The sequence below is a fragment of the Notothenia rossii genome (assembly GCF_949606895.1).
Source record: "Notothenia rossii genome assembly, chromosome: 4".
Lineage (NCBI taxonomy): Eukaryota > Metazoa > Chordata > Actinopteri > Perciformes > Nototheniidae > Notothenia > Notothenia rossii.
In genome coordinates, this window is record NC_136902.1 from 48,549,166 (window position 1) to 48,575,658 (window position 26,493).

At 39.6% G+C, this 26,493-nt stretch overlaps 1 protein-coding gene across 2 annotated transcripts in view; it reads right to left on the reverse strand.

Moving 5' to 3' along the window:
* Window positions 1-2,966: 2,966 nt before the first annotated feature.
* Window positions 2,967-26,493, reverse strand: part of LOC307035207 (uncharacterized protein) — a 35,551-nt gene continuing 12,024 nt past the window's right edge. Inside the window, exons 2-7 of one of the 2 annotated variants that reach the window (XR_013807049.1) lie at window positions 12,007-14,669; window positions 10,877-11,898; window positions 10,441-10,596; window positions 9,927-10,016; window positions 8,030-9,772; window positions 2,967-3,099 (exon numbers count right to left, since the gene is read on the reverse strand). Coding sequence is in view for 1 of the 2 variants with exons in the window: in XM_079674275.1 (XP_079530401.1) it covers window positions 9,458-9,772; window positions 9,927-10,016; window positions 10,441-10,596; window positions 10,877-11,032 (717 nt within the window). In the remaining variant the exon portion in view is untranslated. Of the gene's footprint in view, window positions 3,100-8,029; window positions 9,773-9,926; window positions 10,017-10,440; window positions 10,597-10,876; window positions 11,899-12,006; window positions 14,670-26,493 lie in introns of those variants that run through there. The other variant, XM_079674275.1, reaches the window with a different exon arrangement.

Sequence of the window (26,493 nt, forward strand, 5' to 3'; positions counted from 1 at the left end):
ATAAAAAACATCTATATTGATTCTGACTTTTCTACATCCAACTCACAGGGAAGATATGGTCATTTGTTCTGGGAAGGTCATTTTCGAGCCTGAGACCTGAAAAACAGGCGCAGGGCTTAACAGGTTAATAGTCACACATGCAGAGCACACAGCACACACAGAGTGAAATTTGACCTCTGCATTTAACCTATCTTAGTAGTAGGAGCAGTGCAGGCTCGTGCACACAGACATCAAAGTGGGCTTGAGCCCCTGCCCTTTGTCTTCCTCCAGAGAAACTGCCCTTTTTAAAAAATAAATGAATATATATCTACTGCTGTTTGCGCACAGTTCTCCTTTCCAAAAATATATTGATTGAATACAAAATAAAAATATCAGGTCGGGAGATTAGACTGTGAAGTTCTGATGCTCTCTCTACCCTCCCTCCCTCCCTCCACGTCTTGCGCACAGCGGTGCGGACATCGGCAGTCACTTCTTACAGACAGGTAGCAGCACCCTGCACTTTACTGTAATGCCGGCTTTTCTTGGCTTGGTTGAAGGTGAGTGGTGATGAACAAATGACTAAGCTGCCAGTTCCTAGAGTTTACAGCTAATTAGCCAAAAGACAATAACACATATAGTTAACTAAGGTAGGCTACTAGCTAATGGATAAGTTAGCTCAAGGTTTAGGTAAGGCAATTTATCATGGGCATACAGGCTAATGTAGCCTACTGTACTTAAGGGGGGACACTAAAGGTGAATACAGTAAAATGTGTATCTAATGACGTCATCACAATTGCCACATTGATATGCAAATTAGGCGTTAACTACACTGTTAAAAATGATTTGTTGACTCAACTTGAATAGAGAGGCGAAGTCCCTCCCCTTCCGGGAGCCTCTATGGGACCCCGGAAGCGGAAAATTATACATTGAAGTCAATGGAGAGAGAAAATTTATCTTTTGATCCCGTTTGAATTGTGCCACGAATGACACATATGATGTTTGTCAATCTTAAACAATCATTTCCATGCAAAAAAAAGTCACAATTTGTCGTAAAAATGCTGAAATATAAGACTATGAATAATACGCAACTAGAAAGACTACAAATCCCAAATGCATTCTGGGTCGCGTAAGTGATGTCATAGGCGATAATGCTCCAAGACTGGTTGTGACTCGCAAAGCAAAGAGGAAGAAGAAGACTGATTTATTCCCTCCAATAAATATAAGAGATTGCTCCAATAAATTCACTTTTACAAGATGCCTGTGTGCTTTGTACGAGGTTGTAATCACAAAAGAGATCATACCACTTGCTCGTTCTATCGCTTCCCGTCTGATGAAAGGACCAGGAGTCGTCGGACCAAACATATCAGGTAATATACATGTTTTGCATGGAACATAGTCAAGTTAGCTACCTAGCTAGTAGCGAGCATGTTAGTTAGCATTATATTACATTACTTAGCCTTGTCATTTGTATTAGCCTTAACATTAAGTAAACCAAAATGTTAAACAGTAAGAGTAGTCATGATCGTAAGTATTTTGTGAAACATTTGAAGAGTAGCCTATCGCCCCCTCCACCAGGTGCTAAGGGGGCGGGAGGTAGGCTAACGCCACATTAGTATCAGCGATCTTTTCTACTTAATGCTATCTGCACAAATGGTTAACATTGACCATTAAAAGATCAGGAAGTTCAGGGAGAGTCGAAGGAAGGAAGGCAGGCAGCTTTGCATGACATTCTTCTGGACGTGTTTCATTGTGATGATAGTGAGAGTGAGTCAATCTGTTTGTTGGAAAGACAGTAGTTGAGTGATTACTGAGAGAAAATTATTAAAAGAGATAATTATTCAGTGTTGTTACTTTAAAGTGTTGTTACTGACCTTTTTCTCTTTTATTTTCTTTACCTCACCTGTAACTGCTGAGACCCTGAGGAACATGCACACTGGACTGACCTGCTCTGGCAACCTGATTTCCACTGTACGTAATAGTATTTGGTTATGGTATATTATTTATATACATCAAAGGCACAATGCACCCCTCAGAGACACACATGTATTGAGTGGGATATTTTGGTCATGTGAAATCATCTTTACATACTAGAAAACTGTAGGAGCGGCAACTTGTTTTGAAATTGAATTTTTAATATCCGATAATAAAGTTGATCTGTTTTCTTTATTCTTCTTTCTTCCCAGCTCCATCCATCACCATTCTCTGTTCCTGCAGGTCCTGCTTGCTAATCAATATTCATATTTTTTTACACAATTACAAATAAAGTCAATGTATTGTATGACATGAAGTTGTGCTTCATTCTGAGTCAATAATAAATTCATTCTGCCTTCAGCTGCAAAATTATTGTGGACTGCACCGACATCCATGTAGCTGCCCCCCAGTAAGATGAACCAAGCAAAGTTGACATACTCAACATACAGCTGTACTCTTAAGTTTACATGAAGAATTTGTGAAATATTGGTAATAACAGGTTTAAATGATTATTAGTAATTAATTATATAATTTTCTCATCGTAGATGAGCAGACAGGGAGCAGATGAGAAAAGCAGAATATGCAGCTGCCATTTTCCACATGGAAAAGAGAAAGGGCCAAGTGTATTTGAGTGGACAAAAGAGAAATCCCAAATACGAAAAATAAAATTATACAATTTACAGATATGTATACAAATAAATATATATCCTATATACACCATGTATAATGATGGTGTATGATGTAGAAGGAAGTGTGGTAGATAACAAGTAAATATAGAGTTACATACAGATCCATGTTACAGCAAAAGATGGAATAACTAAGAAGCACGCAGTATAATAATAATTACACGCAACAATTAAATAACTGCTCAGCATCTCCACCAAAATCCCAATCTGCTGTGTCCTGTTTTCCTCCCCTCTGCATAACACCCCATCACACATACGAAACACAACGCAGAGTCCGAGGGTGTTAAGAGTATGTTTATTGAAATGTCCTCCTCTCTACTGGCCAACACAGGGAGCATATGCTGGGTGTAGAATTGTTCCAGGAGGAGGAGATTTCCATGCCATGCAGGGTCTTTGGGGATGGGGATGATGATCGCCTCCTTCGTGGTCCACAGTAGCAGAGACTCCGGTCTGTGATGTGCAGCTGTTATATAATATACAATACATTTTTTTGAAAAACATTTGATCAAAAAATAAGGATTTGGTCAGGATCTAGAGTCAGTGTGTAGTTTATTAATTAATCAATGCTCTCTACATTAGGAAAACACATACCAGTGTACCAGAGGGAGTCACACACAGCTGTGCCTAGATAACCAAACAAATTGACAACAGGGATGCAAACTCATCAGGTATGAAAAAGGTGACAAGGATCCGAGCCCCCTGACCCCACAGAATATCGGCTTTAAAATGAGGAATAACAGAGGATTTTAGCAGTCAGAACAACTAAAGCAGCAGTGTTAATATTAACAGAAACGCCATAGAGTCACATCTAATAGAAATATATAAAAAGCATTTATTTTAATTGTGTAGCAGTCAGTTTATAATTTTGGCAGCACTGTTGAGCATTTTGAAAATGTATTTTCATGCCTCTGTGCAAGGCTTAGTCTTTCTATCTTTATAGCCACTGGTGTAAAGTAACTAAGTTCATAAACTCAACAAGTACTATACTTGGGCACAATTTTGAGATACTTGTACTTTACTTAAGTATTTCAATGTTTTGCTACATTGTACTTCTACTCCACTACAGTTCAGAGGTAAATGGTGTACTTTTACTCCACTACATGTATGTAATACCTTTAGTTACTTTACAGATGTGGATGAATGATGTGAAATATAATCAAGTGTTAAATCAGACTTTAGTTCCACCTGGAGTAAATCCAAAAGCTACCCTGCCTGCAGTATACAAAGTCATTCAAACTAGCTGCACCTTTAACAGCTTTGATAACACTTTAATGATCAGTCATTATAAAACATATCATATTATTCTGAAATGGACCAATCTGCAAAATGACTACTTTTACTGTCGCTACTTTCACTATATTTTGATAATAATACTTTTCTACTTTTACTTGAGGAACATTTGGAATGCAGGACTTTTACTGTAACAGAGTATTCCTACACTCTGGTACTTCTACTTTTACTCAAGTACAAGAACTGAGTACTTCTACTTTTAATCAATTACAAGATATATACTTATACCACCGCTGTTTATAGCCTATGAAAAAAACGATTAGAAAACGAAGGCTAAAGCTAACGTTAGCAGATAGTGACAATGTATGCTAGTTGGCTAGCTCAACGATAATATTGGAGAGACAGCAAGCGCATTTCGTGGCATCTGCGGGCAGTGGCAAGTACTTCCGGCATCTGCCACGGAGGCCGCTACTCCGTGGTATCTGTGGCAAGTATATGCCACAGATGTGGTATCTGTGGCAAGTATATGCCACAGATGCCACAACTTGCCGTGGCAAGTATATGCCACAACCATGCCACAACTTGCCGTGGCAAGTATATGCCACAACTTATATATGCCACAACTTGCCGTGGCAAGTAAATGCCACAAGTTAAGAGTTAAGAGAAGGTTTACGGTAGCTGCCACTCGCCTTCCGTGGCAAATGCTGATATTTAAACTCGTATTTATCGTGTAAAATGTCGCTGGACTATCACAGGACTGATGTGCGATCTCTATTTTTCAAAAAGATAATAAATTATCATTTATATTCAATTTTACTTGGAATAGCCTACTTGGTTTGCTAAAATAAACAAACGTGCTATATCTATGATAGTAGGCTAAACATAGGCCTATATTGTAATAAAAAAAGAAATATTGGCAAGTGAGCGTTGCAACGCAAGCCCTTGGCAATTGTCGCTTCTTGAGGGGAGTTTCCACTGCTTGCTACGATAACCAGTGCTTGAATTGGGCCGGTACTCACCGGTACGCAGTACCGGCACTTCTGATTTTTACCCATGTGGTACCGGCACTTCTTACTGAGTACCGGCTAAAATGCCGGTACTCAGCCGCCGGCAATATACGTATATATTGTAAACGCAACGCAGCGCAAATGTGGGTCTGACTCTGCCTCACAGAGGGTGACTGGCTGTCTACATGACGTGGCCTGCCGACATTGCCACTTTCATACAGATCATACTAATGCCCTCGATTGGTCTCTGTGTGTCATTCAAGCTCGGGAGGGTGTGTGTTGGTGTATGTCTGGCGCGAGCGAGCGAGAAAGCGCGCGCACCGGTTACGTGTATTGTTGTTAGCATGATGCTAGCTAGCTGCGCTAACGGATATAAGGAGCTACAGCTCTGGTGAGGTAAATTAATCTCTGAGTCTTTAGATAGTTAACTTAGTTTAAGTTATCTCAGTGGGTCTCAAACGGTTCGGTCACCATTTATGTAAACACATATTTCCATTTGAGGGGGTAGTGATTAGTAAAATATGCATGAATAATACAAACAAAATGTTAACTAGGTGAAAAAAGGTAAGATAAACTTGTTGAGAGCTAAAACTAGTCTTTGCTGTTGCCTCAAAGAGGAGCAGGGGGAGAGGAGGGAGACAGGAGAGGCCGATTCAGGAGCCCAGACACACTCACAACTATAAATGAACCAAAAACAAATAAATAAACAAGTTTCAATGTTTTTTCATATTGGATATTGTATGTTATTGGTTATGGCCATGTACTTATGATTTTATGATTATTTGAATGTATACATTTTTGTTTCATATGGGTGTAGTCTCTTTATTTCCCCCTCAAAATTCACCAGATTGATGCATTTAAGTCCAACATTTAAAAAAAAATCTTACCGGGGGAGCATGCCCCCGGACCCCCTATAGGATTTGAGGCCCGGCCCCACTGTTCCCAAATAGATTTGCAATTTTTTTTAAATAGTAACCCATCTCCATATGTTTCTTTTTGGGTAGTAGATTTAAACTAGAGGGCTATCACTTTGTGCAGCAACGCTATTGACAAATAAATCCAGCAAAATGGCACAAAAAACTGGTAGTGGCCTCAGGGACGAGGAGTCATTTAACCAGCCAGTAGGAGTCAAGCTTTACTTTCTTTTATATCCATAAAGAAAAAGTAAATCTGTTTACAGTTGTTTCCTTATGGATGTTGAGAGGTATCCATATATCTCTTCATTTTGCTCTCAAATTGCACCAGATTGATGCATCTAACTTCAATATTAGCACTTTACCACTGCACCCCCTCTAATCTCAGATGCACCCTGAGTCATTTTGTTTAAGTATAGTGAGCCTTTCTAAAATATACAGTAAAGAGACAAACCCACCAGCATTATAGGATATACTATGACTTTGTGCCAAATACTTGTTGCTGATTTAGAGTACTGGCACCTTTTTTATTCCAATTCAAGCACTGACGATAACCAGGTGTATTGTTACTAGTAAAGACAAATAATTAAAAAATAAATATCTGTATTGACACAGCAACGTGTACAATGGTGTTATTAGACTTGGCTACAGACTTAGGGCAGCTGTAACTGATTGCATTTGCCACTGCTAGTGAGATGCTAAGATTTATATTTTATAAATGAGGCAAAGGACAGTTATATTTGATTGTACACATGTATAAATGTGTTATTTTAAATCCAGGCATATGTACTTAATTTGTATTATTTTCGTTGTTAATAAACAGATTAATGTCATTGTATCTGTTTTGTTATTTAATATTTTAATTCTGGTTGAACATTTTTATTTAAATGCTTAAGATTATTCTTATTAGATATTGATATCAGTGAATCTAAACAAACCATGTTATTCCGTTAAGACAATCATGACAGTATATTAAAAATCGAGACACAATGCATGCTTTTTTATCCACCCTTTTATTGCGTTTTGAAACTGGCGAACAATTTATATTGTTCGAGTTCTTGACAGAACGCTGAGTCATGCTCATCCGTCTCCCCTTGCCAGCTTTTCAGTGCTTGTAGGCTTTGCGCTTGGTTGTCCTTATCCTTTTAGCACAAGTAGGCTATTTCTAAATCACAAGTACAGTAGGCTACTTGAGTATACAAGTTAGCCTATTTCCCACCTCTGGTCAACAATGTTAGATCGCGTGGCAGCTACCATAAACCTTCTCTTAACTTGTGGCATTTACTTGCCACGGCAAGTTGTGGCATATACTTGCCACGGCAAGTTGTGGCATGGTTGTGGCATATAGTTGCCACGGCAAGTTGTGGCATATACTTGCCACAGATACCACATCTGTGGCATATACTTGCCACAGATACCACGGAGTAGCGGCCTCTGTGGCAGATGCCGGAAGTACTTGCCACTGCCTGCAGATGCCACAAAATGAGCCAGGCCCTACTGTAATATTGCGACGGGAAAAAAAAACTTTTCAGTGCACATCATGCTCTGCCGCTCCGACAGGGAGCTCTACTGTGAACACCTGAACGGCCCGTTCTAACAGCTGTTCACCAGCGGTCCAGTCTGTGCCACAGTGACTCCGGACGCACAGTTAATATTAACGAACGCACCGTAGGTAATGTAGCTGCTGAAGCTAGACCATCATCGCCGAGCAGCAGATGCTTATTATACATCATGAGCAGAGCCGACAGGCAGGAAGACTCGAGCACACAGCTCGCGCTTCATTATAATATATAAAAAAAAGCTCGCGGCCGCACATTAATCCGGGTCCCAGACCCCCTCCCATACCCCAAAAATATTTTTATTGCAGATCTACAGGAATCACAAAAACGACCTATTTTGGATTCAAAACGGAGAATTTCGCCGAAAGGTGACAAGTTTGCATCCCTGGACAAGATAACCAAAATCCTTGAATCTACACACAGCAAATAAACTCAAATGACACAACGAGATGTAAAAAGGAGATCACACATATAGTCGATATAGAACTGGCCGCTTCAATCTGAAGAGCAACTAAAACAAAACACGGGAGTGTATCTTGTTCTTGTGAACACTAATGTTATCCACAGCATACACAGACACCACAAAGTTCTTAAGGAGAAAACTAGTTGCTAAAACAAAACACGTTAGTGTACCTTGTTAGCTAGCTGACATTATCCTTAAACATTGCACTCATATTACTCACTGAAACCTTGTAAAGCCGGTCCCGCATGCTGGCTCTTACAGAACCGCTCCCTTTCGTGTATGTACAGCTCTCAACATGCCCAGACTTGTAGTGATTTTCACCTCGTTTTATACTTTTTCGCCTCATTCTGAAAGAAACAGGTGAAATTTACTAACGTGACAGCCATCTTTGTGATGGTGACGCGTATTGTGCGAGACCAGAGACCTGTAGTTCACTGAGCGGTTTCACACAAAAAAAATTGTAACTTCACAGTTTTACGACACATTTTTATTTTTTTGACTTGCAAAATGTTATTTTAATTTGACAAACATCATATGTGTCATTCGTGGCACAATTCAAACGGGATCGAAAGATGACTTTTCTCTCTCCATTGACGTCAATGTATAATTTTCCGCTTCCGGGGTCCCATGGGTCGGAAGTAGATGGGCGGGACTTCGCCTCTCTATAAGTCAAGTCATCTTGTTGCTTTGACTGAGTTAAGTTGTGTCAAGTTGATTCAACATTTATTGTCAAGTCTATTACACTTCAATACATTAGTTGATACAACTTGTAGTCTGTTGACAAAACTTCATGTGTCAAGTTATTTGGACTAGAAAATATTCGTTAAGATAACTTAAGAAGATGTTGGTTAAACTTATTTGATTGAGTTCTTAAAAATGTGTTAATCAAGTTGGCTCAACATGTACAACTGTGTTTGTTCAACTTCTAGTACCAAGTTAACTTACCAGGCTTACTTAACAAGCAAACTAATAGCTACAAAGTTATACTATAAATCAACATGACAACTAGCTTAGTCTAAATTATATGAACACATGAAAAAATAGCTAAAAGACATTTAAATCAAGACTGTTATTACACTATCAATAACTGAAGAAATGAATTCAACCCACACACTCCTTAACTGTTCAGTGTTGGTTTTTAATTCAAATAAGTGTGTCAATGGATGTCAACATATCATAAAGACCTTACTTGGAACATGTAGACCAAACAAAAAACACCCTCTAACACACCATTGTTTTTGCTCTGGGCTGCTCAAAAACTGAAATTACACTGTCCCATAGATACAACTGTAATTGAGTGACTTGTTAAACAGAGTCCATTCTGAGGAGTAAGTGTTCAGGGTTGCTGCAGTAAAATGCAGTAAAACATACATAAAAAATTGTATCTCTCTTAACTTAACTGTCAGTCAGAACATCAAAACATTCTAACAGTACTGAAATATCCACTCTGTTCATGGTTGCTGTACGACATAAAATACACACTAGTGTCTCTCAGACACTTCCTCCAAATGGAGCAATAGAAAATGAAAACAAACTGGTGTGACCCGCTGAGTCATTTCTTTTCCTCTTAGAACAGTGGACAAATGACAAAAAAAATGAAGATGTATCCTTTGGGACAGATGCAGAGACATCTTCCTAGGCCATCTCTCTAACTGAGCAATTTATTCTTTAGAGAGTGGACCCTGGGAGTGCACGAGTCCAACCCAATTCCCATGAACAGGCGCTGAATCACCTCAAAGGTGTATTTCAAGTCTTTTGGATATTCAAGGTTCAGCATGTACTGCAATCCCATCAGGTTCACAAAAGCATTGGGTACATCACCAAGGTGACGTATGACTATCCTTTCCTCGATCACGAGGGCGACATCGATGTTGGCAGCTGGAAGAGGTTCCTTCACATCTTCACCGACTGAAAGGATTCCAATCACTATTCCCTTGATGACGTCCTCTTCAGGATCCGTTGGCTTCATGCAAAAAGAAAACAAAAAACAACAACAAAAGTGCTTTAGAGATGCTTTGCCATATATGCATACACAGACGACGCCTGAAACGACTAGTGTAACCCTGTTCATTGTGAACTCGTTTTTGTATCATCTTGAACGACATTTCAGCGCTTACCTCACACATCTTCATGATAGTTGAAGGATTTTCCCTCATGTACCATGGTAGGCCCTGCAACACTGCTGCCCTCTTCCTTTGGTTCGATGCCTGCCAAAACACATGATAAATTAATATTGCTCGTTGCTATCAGAATTATATAACCCCCTCACTCCACAAGGCATTCTGGTTATTTGCACTACGTTCACAGCTAACTTAATAGATTCCTTCAGATTCCGTGTGTCCGTGTGTGTGTGTGTGTCCGTGTGTGTGTCTGTGTGTGTGTCCGTGTCCGTGTGCATGTGGCCTGCCTTCTCTGACCCTTGCCTGCCTCACTATCCCTTAAGCCTTTGTACCACCATGTTGTTTATTAGATAATTGAACTGCATCAAGCTCTGCCACAGGCGCCTGCTTTTGGGTCTTTCCCCTGTATCCCGTCGTAACAATTACATTGAGTTTACACGAGAACATAGAATGCAGGTGGAAAGGCAGCTCTATTGCCTCAAAGTACTTTAAAGTAAAGAACTGTACTTACATCCTTGTCGAGGCTCTCCATTAAGGATGTCCTTTCTTTGATCCCCTCAAAGCGCTTTGACCTGAACAACTGAAGGAATTTCTGCAGGTAGCTGTCCAGACCCTCATAGAGTGAATTGAGGTCCATCGACATCAGCCTGGTGAATTCCTTGACGATCTATATGAAGAAGTGACATTACATCATTTTAGTCCAAGTTAAAAGTGACCTACGTTTTCACATTTCACAAGCTGCCCAGATGTAATACGATGTAAACGCCACTGGGTATTGCACAAGCATATATATTTCAAACCACATACAAATGTTGAACATGCAATACATGAAATAGAAGAACATTATTACTTTATCATGCCTGTTGCTACAGTCATCTTCGAAGCCTAAGATTTTGCGTTGGTAAAATTCAAAGCCCTCAAAGCAAGCAAAAACGTACAAAATGTACCTGTCTTTCATTAAACAGCGCGGGCCATCTGACTTTCATTTCGGCCACAGGTGGCTCCTCTTCAACAAGCTCCTGTCTTCTCAATGCATATGTGCCGTTACTTGCATCATCAATGAAGAACAGCTTTGGGGTTGCTTTTCTCATCTCCTGGGCCATCTTTTCTCGCTCTTCTTCAAGATGTTGTCGGTCTCTTCCCTGGGGAGATCTGGAAAGAAGTTTGTTTCAGACCGTCTTGGTTTCTTTACTTTGTTTCTTTTCCCTCGCGTGTCCCCAGGACCTCTCTTCTCAGAATTTACCATCAGTTCTTGACAGCCTGCTTCTCTCAATCTCTGCCAGTGATTGCCCATCTTAAACTTTAAACTAATTTTCCATCCATACCATCCAGATGTGGAGCCACGTTCTTTTAGGCAAGGGTGTTTTTCAATGAGTGCAATGGCTGCGCTCTCAAATTGTTCATCATCAGGGTAGGCCTTGAATGAATACATTGCTTCAGCCATTTTCTCCAGAATATCAGATTTCATGTCCCTTGAAATGGATCGAAGTGTTCCATCTTTTCTGAAAGCATCATTGCCGTGACTGAGCCTCAGCTCAACATTATATGAGAAGGTAGGAAGGGGAAAGAGAGTTGGCCACGGCTGTGAACGACCTGCAAAGGACTCTGTATGGCTGCTCAATGCAGAGGACGTTGAAGGAGATGATGGACACCCTGCACTTAAAGTTTCCAAACTGGAGTCTGAGGAGACGGAGCAAAAATGGACTTTCAATGTAACCTGCTCCGTTGGTAGATCGTCAATACACGTGAGGTTACAGAAGTCTTGGAAGTCCTCATCTTCATATTGAAGGTCAAACAAGGAGCTTAGCTGAAAACTTTTTTTCAACACAAGTTTCAGGCCATGAACTGAATCTGGAACAGAGTCCAATCGGAGCTTCCTTATGTCCTGTGGTGAAATGATCACGCGCAACAGCATCTTCCTTTGATAGAGAAACTCTCAGGACTTCTCTGGAGATGGAGAAGAAACACCCTGAGAAAAGACAAAATGAACAAAAAAGCCAATTAACATTAATTCATTAGTTTTTGCGTTGGATGAGAGGAATACACCATTTAAAGTAAACTAACAGTTAAACCATACCTTAGTGAAGCAAGAAAACTACTGGTGTCACCATCAGTTTGCCTGCTCTTGTGTATGGATACAGGGGTTGATATCCATTTAGTTCATGTGATTCCACAATCTCCAGTTCATAAGACTGTTTTTCTTTCAGCTCATAACTCCGCAGGTGCTCTATGTACCATGCTTGATATGGTTTTATGATGAAAGACACTTTGCTGGACGCAACCACAATTTTAACTAGCTTCCCAAAGTTAGGCAGGCCAATGGTGTGCCCCACGGACAGAATCATACCCTCTGAATACTTGGTGCCATAGAGGCAGGCATGGGTTGCAAGAGATACAAGAGTTATGTTTCCATATTTCAGCTCTATCGCCTGCTTCATGGGGTGCTCAAGTGTATTAGGTGAAACAACAGCAATGTGTCCAACTTCCAAATCAGGTCTGAAAAGACTTGGCAAGTCTAGATGGTAAGCTAAAGAAAGCTGGTGTTTTTTCGCTAGAGTGAGCAAGATGTTTCTGAAGTTGTGAGAATCATGCACCACCCTTTTAAAATAGTCCAGAAATCTGTCACGGGCCCAAATCTCCGAATCAGTTCCGGATAATGTTCCAGGAAGTGGTGCTTGGGCAGGAGGTGGAAATCGGGAAACACCTCTTTCAATAGGCACCTGTGATCAGAGATTTTACGCTCCAAGTATGACAATGTCTCATCTGAAAAATGCCCACTAGCCAGTATTTCAACTATTTCTTTTAAATCTAATTAGATTTGCCAAGTTTTGTTATATTCTGGTATAACGTGACCGATCATCAACGGCAGTAGTCTCAATAGCGTCCAGTTTTCATGGCAATTCCCACCAATAGAATTTTTCTTTGCAAAATATTTTGAAATTGGTTGAAGTCTGTTGGTTTTGTCTGTAAACTTGAAAGGGAAGGATTCAATGATGGAATTCAGATAATCTACTGTAAAATACTTTTTGGATACCAGAGACTTTATACAAAGACTTAACTCCCTTGGCACTATTCCTTCAAAAAGGTCATGCATAAAATCTGGGGGGAAGCCCTGGATTGTGTGGAAATGAGAAAGTCTATTGAGAACACAGTCTCTCTTTACTCCATTCAGAGAAACTAACTGCTGTCTGTTAAATTCCAGAAGGTCGTGATTGTGAGCTTCAACTGTCCACAGTGGAAACACTCCCTCCTTCACTTCGTGAATGTCAATATCTTGCCGACTAGCTAAACAAAACCGGCAACATTTGTTAACATTAAAATTCTCTTGGAATCCAGCAAGCGAATGGGCCCCCAAGTTGTCTGCAGACACGTACAGCACAGTACCTCTAACAGTTGTTCCCAATTTCTGAACATACAATCCTTGCTGCTCAAATACTGCAAGGTCTTTTAAGAGTGGTTCAAGAATGGCACCATACCCGTAGTTCTTCACATTGTTGCTATTACACAGACATGCAAGATAGATTGACTGTACAGATGACCTATACCGTATTGGTAAATTTGAAATGACCCAATACACTGCACAGACCTTGTGTTTTTTTCTTGATGTTCCTAATGGGTTGCAAACCTCAAAGTCATCTATATACAGTCCTAGGGCAATGCTTAGATCTTCTGATGAGAGCAAAAATATTCTCTTTGCAATATAGACCGTCTCTGAGTGTTCAACAGTTTCCCTGTGTTCTGTCTCCAAGACTTTATCTAACACATCGTTACGATTTAACAGCTCTGTCAAGACTTTCAGAATTGGAATATAAACAAATTTACGTCTGGAAGATGCATCTAAAACATATTCAATCGGCTCAATCACTTTAAAATTATTCTTGTAAAAAGTTTCTCTTTTGTATTTAGAGCCAAAAGGTCCAGCCTTTCACAGGAAACTTAGGGGGTTTGCTTTTTAACTATCTCAGTTATAGCAGTGGTGACTGCACTATTTACTGCACAATTGTGGTTGATCAGTACACTTTCAATTATTTTTGGTGTGCACTCTTCCACAACTGAGCTAATACTACATAGCTCGTTTATAATTTCCTGAGTTGTTGTCTTAGACACATGCAAAATCGTTTGCATACGCAGTAAGAGAGATGCAACTTTCTGTTGTAACAAATCATGCAGGTCTTGATCCTCTATGTAATCATCTGTTGTTAAATCTAGATGGTCCGAATTTGTCTCATCAAATCCTGTACTTTCAGAGTTTGAAGTGACTTGAGTACAAGTTTGATACAAGTTTGTACGGAAATCATCAACAGTACAGAGATTATGTTTCTTGCTCTTATGTGCACGAAAAGTACTGTACACGCTGGACTGAAAACTACAGTCTTTGAAGGGACATTTCACAGTTTCCTTATTGTGTATGTGTATTTTTAAATGTGCAAAATACTGTGTATCACTACAAGTCTCTGAGAAATTGCACAGTTCACAATTTAACCTTGAGGTCACCTGCGTTGAACGTGCTTGACTATGGTCTCTAGTTAAATGTTTTTTCAGAGATGATTCGGTCCTGAAGGAGCACACACAGTCTGCATAAACACAGGGAAGAGGACAGTTCCTTGTCTGATGACAGTGCTTCAGTTTGTAATGGACAATTAGTGTGCGTTGGCTCGGTGAGGAGTAATGACAAGACTTGCAGGACCATCTCATTGAAGGGTAATTGCTCCAAACTGCACAGCCTCCACTGAAGTTATCCTGTACAGAAAAAAGAAAGAAAAACATGTTATATTACTGAGTTATCAGCACACAACACAGTAAAAATAAGTCCACATACTCTTCTCTAAAATGTTTTTCAATCCAGATTTTAATGTATCCAGACATGTAAACACTGTTATTACAAAGTGGAAATAAATACATTGAACAGATGTTAAAAATGGATTGCTGTAAATGATAAATGTCTGGTAGACAATCAAGTTTATCAAATCAATTGTCAATGTATCACTAATTTTCACATCACATGCATTTTCATCACCTCCATTCTTTATTTCTGTTACATCCACCCTTGAGGACACTTAATTGATAAATGACAGTTTTATGTTATGAATGCTGAAGAATGATGAAATGTAAGACGGGAAAATTATAACATTGCTCTGTTTTCATCACATTACAACTGTTTTAATCAAATCGGCTTTAGATTAATCTAATCACTTTTCCAATTCACATCCGTTATACGCCTCTATTTTTCAATTCACATGCATTTTCATCACCTCCATTTTTGACAAAAAAAATTTTGGGCTGTAGATCGTGTCAGAATCAATATAGATCTTTTTTTATTTTAAAGTAAATTCAGATTGAACATAGTAAAAAAAAATGCTAATTAGTTTCCGTCTAAAAAAACATTACTTATAGTGAAAACCACCCTCGAATGATGGGATAGTAGACAAAAACCTTTAGGAATCCAAACTATAACATATAATAAGTACCCTGTATCAAGATTGATGCAAAACTAGTGAAATTTGACCTTTTTAAAGAGGTTTAGAAAAAGTAGATCCAGGCGGACTCACCTCTGGGTTCATTTGGGTGATTTGTGGTATGAATGTGGTAAAAATGGTTATTATAGTTGAGTTTCTCCCCGTTAAGTGGGTATGACACATTAATAGAGAGGCGAAGTCACGCCCATCTACTTCCGGTCCATGGGACCCCGGAAGCGAACAATTATACATTGAATTCAATGGAGAGAGAAAACGTATCTTTTGATCCCGTTTGAATTGTGCCACGAACTACACATATGATGTTTGTCAATCTTAAACAATCATTTCCATGTCAAAAAAGTCACATTTTGTCATAAAACTGTTGAAATATAAGATTATGAAAAATACGCGACTACAAAGACTACAAATCCCAAATCCCATTCTGGGTCGCGTATGTGATGTCACAGGCGATAATGCTCCAAGTGGTTGCGACTCGTAATTAAAGCGAAGAAGAAGATTTCATAACTGATTTATTCCCTCCAATAAATATAAGACATTGCTCCAATAAATTCACTTTTACAAGATACCTGTGTGCTTTGTACCATGTTGTAATCACAAAAGTGATCATACCACTTGCTCGTTCTATCGCTTCCCGTCTGATGAAAGGACCAGGAGTCGCTGGATCAGACATATCAGGTAATATCATAGGTAATATACATGTTGTGCATGGAACATAGTCAAGTTAGCTACCTAGCTAGTAGCGACGAGTAGCGAGCACGTTAGTTAGCATTACATTACTTAGCCTTGTCATTTTTAGTAGCCTTACCATGAAGTTATTATTTTATTACATGAAGTACACCAAAATGTTAAACAGTAAGAGTAGTCATCATGTTAAGTATTTCGTGAAACATTTGAAGAGTAGCCTACTGCGCCCTCCACTGGGTGCTAAGGAAGCAGTTCGAGAGAGTCAAAGGAAGGCAGGCAGGCAGGCAGCTTTGCATGACATTCTTCTGGACGTGTTTCATTGTGATGATAGTGAGAGTGAGTCAATCTGTTTGTTGGAAAGACAGTAGTTGAGTGATTACTGAGAGAAAATTATTAAAAGATAATTATTCAGTGTTGTTACTTTAAAGTGTTGTTACTGACCTTTTTCTCTTTTATTTTCTTTACCTCACCTGTAACTGCTGAGACCCTGAGGAACATGCACACTGATCTGCTCTGGCAACCTGATTTCCACTGCACGTAATAGTATTTGGTTATGGTATATTATTCATATACATCAAAGGCACAATGCACCCCCCAGAGACACACATGTATTGAGTGTGATATTTTGCATAGGTCATGTGAAATCATCTTTACATACTAGAAAACTGTAGGAGCGGCAACTTGTTTTGAAATTGAATTTTTAATATCCGATAATAAAGTTGATCTGTTTTCTTTATTCTTCTCTCTTCCCAGCTCCATCCATCACCGTTCTCTGTTCCTGCAGGTCCTGCTTGCTAATCAATGCTTTATTTTTTTACACAATTACAAATAAAGTCAATGTATTGTATGACATGAAGTTGTGCTTCATTCTGAGGCAATAATAAATTCATTCTGCCTTCAAATGATTGTGGACTGCACCAACATCCATGTAGCTGCCCCCAGTAAGATGAACCAAGCAAAGCTGACACTCAACATACAGCTGTGCTCTTAAGTTTACATGAAGAATTTGTGAAATATTGGTAATTATTTGGAAAAAATGACTGACGATGCAGAAAACTTTTTTTATTTAGGAACAGTGGTCAAGTGAAGCATTTATCACTATGTGTCACACTTAAAAGCCAAACACACCTCGTTTACAACTCCCCAGTTGACAGCCATGACTCCGTCTAAATTGTACCCCCCAAGCACCCTCTTCATGAGGGACGTGCATGGAGTGGATGAAAGTCCCGACCTCAGCACAGCACCAAAATTGCTGGCTGTCAACCTGCCCTGCCTGTGTAACTGCCAATGAGGATTTGTCCGCTGTCCTACGGTGGCTGTCTGGATGGCAGCTTGCTGGTCTCTGCTCAGTCGCATTGAGGCAAGAATTGCCTCAAGCCCCCGACCCCCATGCTCCTTCACCAGCTCCGGCACGTTGAAAATGGCCTGATGTTGAGGCTGCAGCTCTGGCTCAGGTGACAAAAGCCATGCCATGCCACGCTGCGCCCCTCAGTGCAGACCTGAACCAGTCTACTTCCTCAGTGGCGATGTCTCTGGCCAGTGGGTTGTATGTCTCCTCTTGCTGTTGGTCGAGTTGAGACACCGGCTGGACTACTTTTGAAGTGCCAGGCTTCCTCCACTGGCACTCAACTTCTGTGGAGCTGATCTGCCACATGGCAAATATTGCCAATGCTGCAGCGTGGCTGCATTTGTACATCTCCCGTGCACAACCACAGACAGCGCTCTGCATCGCGCCATCCTCTCCCATGTAGATCTGTACAAATAAAGTAAGTACCATGTTTGTTAACATGCTATAATAGATTGAATGAGCAATACAAGGATGGTCCGGATCTGGGGGTGGGAGGGTTTATCTTTCCATAGTTTTGTCCTCTTGTCTGATTGTTGTTATTGTTTGTTTTTTCTGTATTTTTTGTAATTTGTGTTGTATCGGTTGTGATTGTACATTGTATTTTTTTAAATGTGTATTACATTTTTGAAAAACATTTGATCAAAAAAAAAAGGATTTGGTCAGGGTCTAGACTCAGTGTGTAGTTTATGAATTAATCAATGCTCTCTACATTAGGAAAACACATACCAGTGTACCAGAGGGAGTCACACACAGCTGTGCCTAGATAACCAAACAAATTGACAAGATAACCAAAATCCTTGAATCTATACACAGTAAATAAACTCAAATGACACAACGAGATGTAAAAAGGAGATCACACATATAGTCCATATAAAACTGGCCGCTTCAATCTGAAGAGCAACTAAAACAAAACACGGGAGTGTACCTTGTTCTTGTGAACACTAATGTTATCCATAGCATACACACTCGTATACAGTACACCCGTTCTAGGTTCTGATTGGCTCTCTAGGTTGGCATTCTAGCTTCTGACTGGCTGTCCAGGTTGTCAATCACAGCCGTGGTTCATATTATGCTAGTCGACTCGTAACATCGCTAAACTTTTTTTCTTGACGGTTTTCTCAGTCAACTAATGCTATTGATAACAGTAACATACATTAACACAGCCCTGCACACTGCAGTCATTATATGCCGGGTCTGTGGTTCATCATCTTCTTTTTCATTCTCCTCCTTATTGACTGACATTAACGTTAAACATTGCACTTATGTTACTCACCGAAACCTTGTAAAGCCGGTCCCGCATGCTGGCTCTTACAGAACTGACTATAACTCCCCTTTCGTGTATTTACAGCTCTCAACATGCCCAGACTTGTTGTGATTTTCACCTCGTTTTATGCTTTTATTCTCATTCTGAAAGAATGAGGTGAAATGTGCCAACGTGACGGCCATCTTTGTGTTGGTGACGCGTATTGTGCGGGACCAGAGACATGTAGTTCACTGAGCAACACAAAAACATTTGTTACTTCACAGTTTTACGACACATTTTTTTTTTTTTGACTTGCAAAATGTTCTTTTAAATTGACAAACATCATATGTGTAGTTCGTGGCACAATTCAAACGGGATCAAAAGATACGTTTTCTCTCTCCATTGAATTCAATGTATAATTTTCCGCTTCCGGGGTCCCATGAGCTCCCCCGGAAAGGGAGGGACTTCGCCTCTCTATAGGTTGTTAAATGTTAACAAGCCCTGGAACGGTGTTTGTTACAAGATGCTGCGTCAGCCCACGTGTCCGGGGGCAATCGGGCTAGAAACAAAAGTGCTAAATTGGCATCACTGCACGTGTGTGTACTTGCGCTTTCGAGTTTTTACACGTAAAAAATTATTTTACTCGTGAAAAGTACATTATCCGTACCGGATACTCATTTCAGCCGAGTTTTAGGCTCAACCCTCCTTCTAATACTCGCTATTTCACTCGGGCAGCTCTTAATTTCCAACCCACTGCTAGCTAGCTAGCTCGCTAACATGCTAACGTTTTTCCTAAAATGAACTAACGTTAAATATGAAATATGCATCAAAAAGTGTGCCGACAGTCAGTCTGAGACAGAGACTAACGTTAGAGGATTAATTCGCATTGTCTGCTGATGAACTAGATTACATTTGAATGTACTTACTTGATAACTCCAGTCCGGGCTCTGAGCGAGGAAGAAAGATGGCAGCCAACTCGGATTTCAAATTCATTTCAGTTTTGGAACACTGCGTGTGACGTCATATTGCGGGCGCATGCGTGTTACATACAATGCAGAGGCTGACTCATGTTATCAAGTTAATGCAACGGATTATTCTGAGTTTACAAATATTTTTCAAGTTGAAGTTTTTGTAACTCGTCTTAATGAGTTGTAATGGGCAGTGAGTTCACTCAGCATGATAACATTTGCCCATCTGACTAAAAAACAATATCCTTTTTAACAGTGTAGTACGCTAGTAATAAAATACTATCTTATCTCTTATCTTAATTAAAATGCGCTAATTTGCATGCAGTTACCAAGGCATTGCAGGTGAAAAGGATACAAAATAAAAACATATTACCCCACAACTTTCCCAGATAGTTACTTACATCAGTATTTTCCCCTGAAATGTTATGTTTGAATGCAGATTAGTTTTAAATCTATAGATGAATTCAGACATGGTAGTAAAACGAACACCATTTATTTGTGTTTTTTGGAAGTTTTCTTTCCATTAGAGTGAAAGAAAACATGGAAGCAAAATAGACCAAAATAACAAAATGTTCAAGTACAGTAGCCTACATGAAAAAACGATATTTTTGCCTGTAATGTCCTTCAACAGTAACTTCATAATTTTGATTGTTGACTGCTCATTTAATAACTATTAATTTTACTAGTTTGTTGTCTGCTCTTGTGCTTAGTGAATACTAAAGAAGACCATTGCCTCTGTGTTAGCTGATTATTTTGTAGAATTCTGTTGAGTATTAAACAATTGCGTGAGTGTGAGGGTATTCATTTTTTTACAAGTGGTTATGGGAAGTGCCCTTTTTCTCACTTCAGCTCCCGCCTCCCAAAATGTCTGTTCATGTCCCTGGAGCAGTGGACAGCTATTACACAGCGCCTGGGGAGCAATGGGAGTGGGGGGGTGGGGTGTCTTGCTCAAGGGCGACACAGCAGGGCCCAGGAGGTGAACTGGGACCTCTCCAAGTACCAGTCCACACTCCATATTTAGGTCTGGTCGGGGACTTGCCAAGCCCCTACTGACTGAGCCACTGCCGGACTTATCTGAAAGAGGACATGTTATGGAAGCAAAAGAGACCAAACTCTTTAAATTTAACATAACTATGTGATGTGAATATTTACAATGTAGACGTTTGATACGATGTGATAGATTACATTAACCTGTACCGGCAACATCTTGCAAGAAACATCATCTTGAGGGCTTCTTAACATTTAACAAACTATGAATATGTTATACCCACTTAACGGGAAGAAACTCAGCTACCCGATGATATGAACAATTTTTACCGAAACAAAACACAAGTCTAACGCAGAGCCTCTGAATTAGCCCTGAGCGAGAAAATGCTAACGCACTTAGCACAGAACTCACGGTAGAAATACTTTATTACTTATCGGATCTGCACAAACAAGACATAAAGATGAGATTCCACAGATTCTAGAGGTATAGGCCTATGTATCATCACTTTGCAACCAAAACTCGCGGCAGCTCAGGCAAGCCCAGACAACACATAGCATAGCTTTACTGAGCTAAAACGGCAAATAGCCTTACCTTTGCTGTTTTTCTGATCAAAAGTTGTGTTCCATGGCATTAAAACGAGAAAAACGCTGCTGATGGTTTATCCAATGTGTCTGTTAATCCATCCTTCCATTTTTGTCAAAACCCCTCAAAAACACAGATTTCATATTGGCTGCTATCAGAGCTAACCCAGCTTCTGGTTTTGGGCAAACTGTGTGCGCATCACTCTCACTCCTCGATGGAAATGTTTAGATGGATTTAGGAATAGGATTCTACTGGCTCTAATGGTTCAAAAGAGGTGTCAATCTATTTGCGATATATGGCAAATCCCCCCAAATGACCCCAGAAGTGGGTTTGATTTTGCTAAACCTCTCTAAAAAGGCAAAATGTCACTTGTTTTGCATCAATCTTGATACAGTATACTAAATAAAGTAATGTTTGTTTTTTGGACGGACACTATAATTTAATTTTTTTTACTATGTTGAATCTGAATTTACTTAAAAATCTATATTGATTCAGATTTTTCTACATCCAACTCACAGGTTTATCAGTGCTTTGAGAATTTTTTTTATTAATGTCCCCCTTTTAGAAGTGAAGATATAGTCATTTGTTCTGGGAAAGTCATTTTCGAGCCTGAGGCCTGAAAAATAGGCTTAACAGGTTGATTCTATACTGGTCAAATCTAGGACTACATATAAAAAAAAAGACAGATGGCTGCTTTCACCTCCTGACCTTCATTCCCTGTTGATGATCTGCAGGCCCCCTTGTAGGAGCCCCCCCATTGGACGGAGCTCAGGAAGATTTACAGCATTCACAACATCCCATCATCACATCCTCCCCTCAGTGTAGCGAGTAAAAAGCTGATCTGAATAAAAGCGAGGACGCTCAGCTGCGCTCTGTTGGGGAATCTGTCTAAATTGTTTATCGGCCTTATTTCTCCGTTCCTCAGGGGGGAGAAGAGCACACTCTGCAAAGGGAAATTAATGAGAAAGGAACTTTTTACTGGGGATTGTGTTCCCCTGTAAATGAAAAATGGCAGTAATATGCTTTCATTCAATAATAGAAGATAATTCAGTGAAGTAGTTTGGGGTGATATACCGGGAGAAGCATAGGGCCAAACCTGCGATCTCTGTATGTGTGTGTGTGTGTGTGTGTGTGTGTGTGTGTGTGTGTGTGTGTGTGTGTGTGTGTGTGTGTGTGTGTGTGTGTGTGTGTGTGTGTGTGTGTGTGTGTGTGTGTGTGTGTGTGTGTGTGTGAGAGAGAGAGAGAGTTTACTGCAACATTCATAAATAGACAATAATATAAATACCTTGGTATCTGGCTTGATAATTGCCTCTCTTTTAAGCTTCAGGTCAATAATCTGCTTAAAAAGCCGAGGGTGAAGCTAGGTTTCTATTTGAGAAACAAGTCCTGTTTCTCACTTGAGGCCAGGAAAAGGCTAGTCTCTGTGACCTTTTTACCTGTGCTGGACTATGGTGACTTGATCTTTATGAATGCACCTGCCCATTGCCTGATCAAGTTGGATGCAGTACACTGTGATTTGTGACAAAATGTAAAGTTTTAACTCATCACTGTACCTGTATGCAAGGGTAGGTTTACCTTCACTTACTGTACGGAGGCTCAGTCACTGGTGCATTTTCATATACAAAGCCATGTTGGATAAACTACCTTCTTATATCTGCTCCCTGATCTCACGGCGAATTGAAAGTAGTTATTGCCTGAGATCTCATGCTGTGTTTTTATTAAATGTGCCAAGTGCTAGGACTGTCTTAGAGAAGAAAGCTTTTAGATGCGCAGCTCCACTAACTTGGAACAGTCTGCAAAAGGAATGGAAAGTGAGCAATCTGGTTCCACTAAATGTTTTTAAAGCTCAGTTGGATGCTATACAATCTGATGCTGTTGGTACCTGTACATGTCGATATGTATGTAAATTGTAATCCCTGTAACTTTGCTGTATTATGTCCTTTTTGCTGTCCTGTTGTTTTATGTTGTTATGTCTTCATGTGGAACCTACTTGCTGCAGGTCTCCCTTGACAAAGAGATCAATGATCTCAATGGGATTCACCTGCATAAATAAAGGTTTGAAATGAAATGCAGATATTTTAAACATTTGTTATATGAGCAAAGTTGCAAATACAGACCATATTTTGTGTGTTACAGACTTTTATAAGTCACATGAACTTGAACATTTAGTATGGCTCTACATGGGCTTCACAATTCATTTAAACATGGGTTGCTTTTCTGAAAATCAGGGGGTCAGGAGCTCGACCCCCACCCTGCAAGTGTCCTTGGGCAACATACTCAACCTAAAATGGCTCCTTGTTTGTAGCCTTTATTTAACCAGGTGAAAGCCCCTTGAGATCAGAAGATCTATTTTTCAAGGGTGACCTGCAGGACATTAGTTACACATGTATAAAAACAACAGAACAACAATAAGGATGACATACAACATAATGTACAGGGTACAGTTTACAAACTCTATTTACAGTGACAGGTACCATGAGTATTAAACAGCATGTCACCCAGCCAAGTTTTAAAATGATGCAGGGGAACCAAAGTGCTCAGTTTTAAACATGTTTGCAGACTGTTCCAAGTTAGTGGAGCTGCACAACTAAAAGCTTTCTTCCCTAAGACAGTCCTAGCACTTGGCACATTTAATAAAACAACATCATGAGATCTCAGGCAATAAGTACTTTCAATTCGTCGAGAGATCAGAGAGCAGATATAAAAAGGTAATTTACCCAACATGGCTTTGTAAATGAACATGTACCAATGACTGAGCCTCCGTAGAGTTAGTGAAGGCAGACCTGCCTTGGTATACAGGGTACAGTGATGAGTAAGTGCTTTACAGTTAGTAACAAATCTCAGAGCACTGTGATAGGCGGCATCTAACTTTTCCAGGCAATGGGCAGGTGCATTGATATATATCAAATCGCCATAGTAGCACAGGTAAAAAGGTCACAGTTACTAGCCTTTTCCTGGCTTCAAATGAGAAACAGGACTTGTTTCTGAAAAAGAAACCTAGTCTAACCCTCAACTTTTTAAGCTGATTAATGACCTGAAGTTTAAAAGTAAGACAATCATCAAGCCAGATACAACAGGTAACCACTTTGAGTACTTGTCCTTGCACAGTAACAATATCCAAAGCAGTGTCTGTAGTCTTTTTAGCTTTAGAAAAGAGCATTACCTTGGTTTTATCAACATTTAAAAGAAGCTTAAGCTCAGAGAGCTGAGTCTGAATAATGTTATAAACAGCCTGTAATTTAACAACAGCCTCCTGAATGGAGGGACCTGCACAGTACATCACGGTATCATACGCATAAAAATGTAAAGTAGCTTCATCCACATTTTCACCTAAACTGTTGATATATATGGAGAATAAAAGTGGACCTAAAACAGAACCTTGAGGAACACCATTAGCAATGTTCAACCACTCAGAAGACAGCCCATCAAAATGAACACATTGGGAGCTTTCAGAGAGGTAGTTCACAAACCACCCCACTGCATTGCCGGATATGCCAATACTGAGTAGCCTCTGCTTCAAAATGTGATGATTGACAGTATCAAACGCTTTGGAAAGGTCAATAAATAGAGCTGCACAACTCTGCTTATTATCTAAAATACTCGTAATGTCATTCACCACTTTCATTGTGGCAGAGATGGTGCTATGTTGCTTTCTGAAGCCTGACTGATGTTTAGACAGGATATAATTTTTACATAAAAACTCCTTTACTTGTTCTCTCACTAGGCGTTCGAGCACCTTCGCCAGAACTGACCATTTTGAGATTGGCCTATAGTTATTTAAAATAGTTGCCTCCCCTCCTTTTAGCAAAGGCAAGACATAAGCTGACTTCCATACTTTTGGAATTGCATTTGTGCTGAGGGAGAGGTTAAAAAGAGTAGTGAGAGGAAGAGCAATAAAATCTGTAGCTATCTTTAAAAAGAAAGGTTCTACTTTGTCCGGGCCAGCCGGTTTCTTAGGATCTAACTTGGTTAATGATTCATGAACAACATTGACAGTAAAAGGAGTAAAACTGAAAGGGTTTTCCAGACCACATTGTTCAGAGTCATGGATTGGGGTGTTCACAGCAGCAGAGTTAGTCACAGAATCAAACATAGAACCGCAGGACACAAAATGCTCATTAAAGCAATTTAGCACAGTGGCCCTGTCCGATATAGTGTCAGATGCTGTAGTAAGGAAAGGAGGTAGCTCATTACGGATCTCACCGGTGGATATCGATTTTATGGCTTTCCAACATTTCCTAGGATTATTTAGGTTTTCTGTGGTAACTGACAAATAGTACTTCGACTTTGCACTTTTGACATTTGAAGTGAAGCTATTCATTAGCTGCCTAAAACGCAGCCATTCTGCCTCTGAGCCTGATTGCCTAGCCTTTGCCCAGGCCTTGTTTCTCTCATGAAGGAGACTGGACAGTTCAGCAGAAAACCAAGGATTGTCTCGTCCCTTTACTCTAAATTTACGCAGGGGTGCATGTCATCAATGATCTCCATAAAACCAAGATAAAAATAAGACAATGCAGTTTCAACATCAGCACACAGATCGATTTTTCCCCAATCAAACCCAAACAGATCATGTACAAAACCCTGCTCCACAAAATGTTTTATGTCTCTCTTGATGATAATACGAGGTTTAACCTTTTGAACCTTAGTGTCCCTAATTGTGGCTACAACACACACTCTAAAAACAAATGCCTTTGCTCAAAGAAAATCAACGCAACAGTTTGCATCGATGTTTATTGAGTTAAGACAACTTCTAATGAAATTGTCTTAAAGCAACAAAGTTATTTGAGTTTGGGGAGAAGGCTTTTCCTCTACAATCAGAGGTGTTTTTAATTACCACTTACTTAATAATTGGTAGCATAAACGCAAGTTTTGAAGTTGATTACTCAAAAGATTAAGTTGTTCCGACTAGTTTTACCACATGATTTAAAAAGGAATTTCAAGTTGTATGTACTTAATTGACTTAAAAGGAATTTTAAGTTGTATACATGTACTAATTACCATCATTGTGAACACACGTTTTTAAGTTGACAACTATTTATAAATTAAGTTGCTCCAAATATATTGTATTCAATAGGTTTTTTTCTTAGCTTTTTCATGTTTTTGCCTTTTGAAGAAATACATTAATTGATTCCACAACTAAAATATTAGGCAACTCACGTTTTATTTTGAACTGCAGCTGTTTATTTCAACACATGATGTTTCAATCAGGAGATAATTCATTTTTTTTGAACATTTATTGACACATGCCATATATGATAAAGTGCATGAACACCT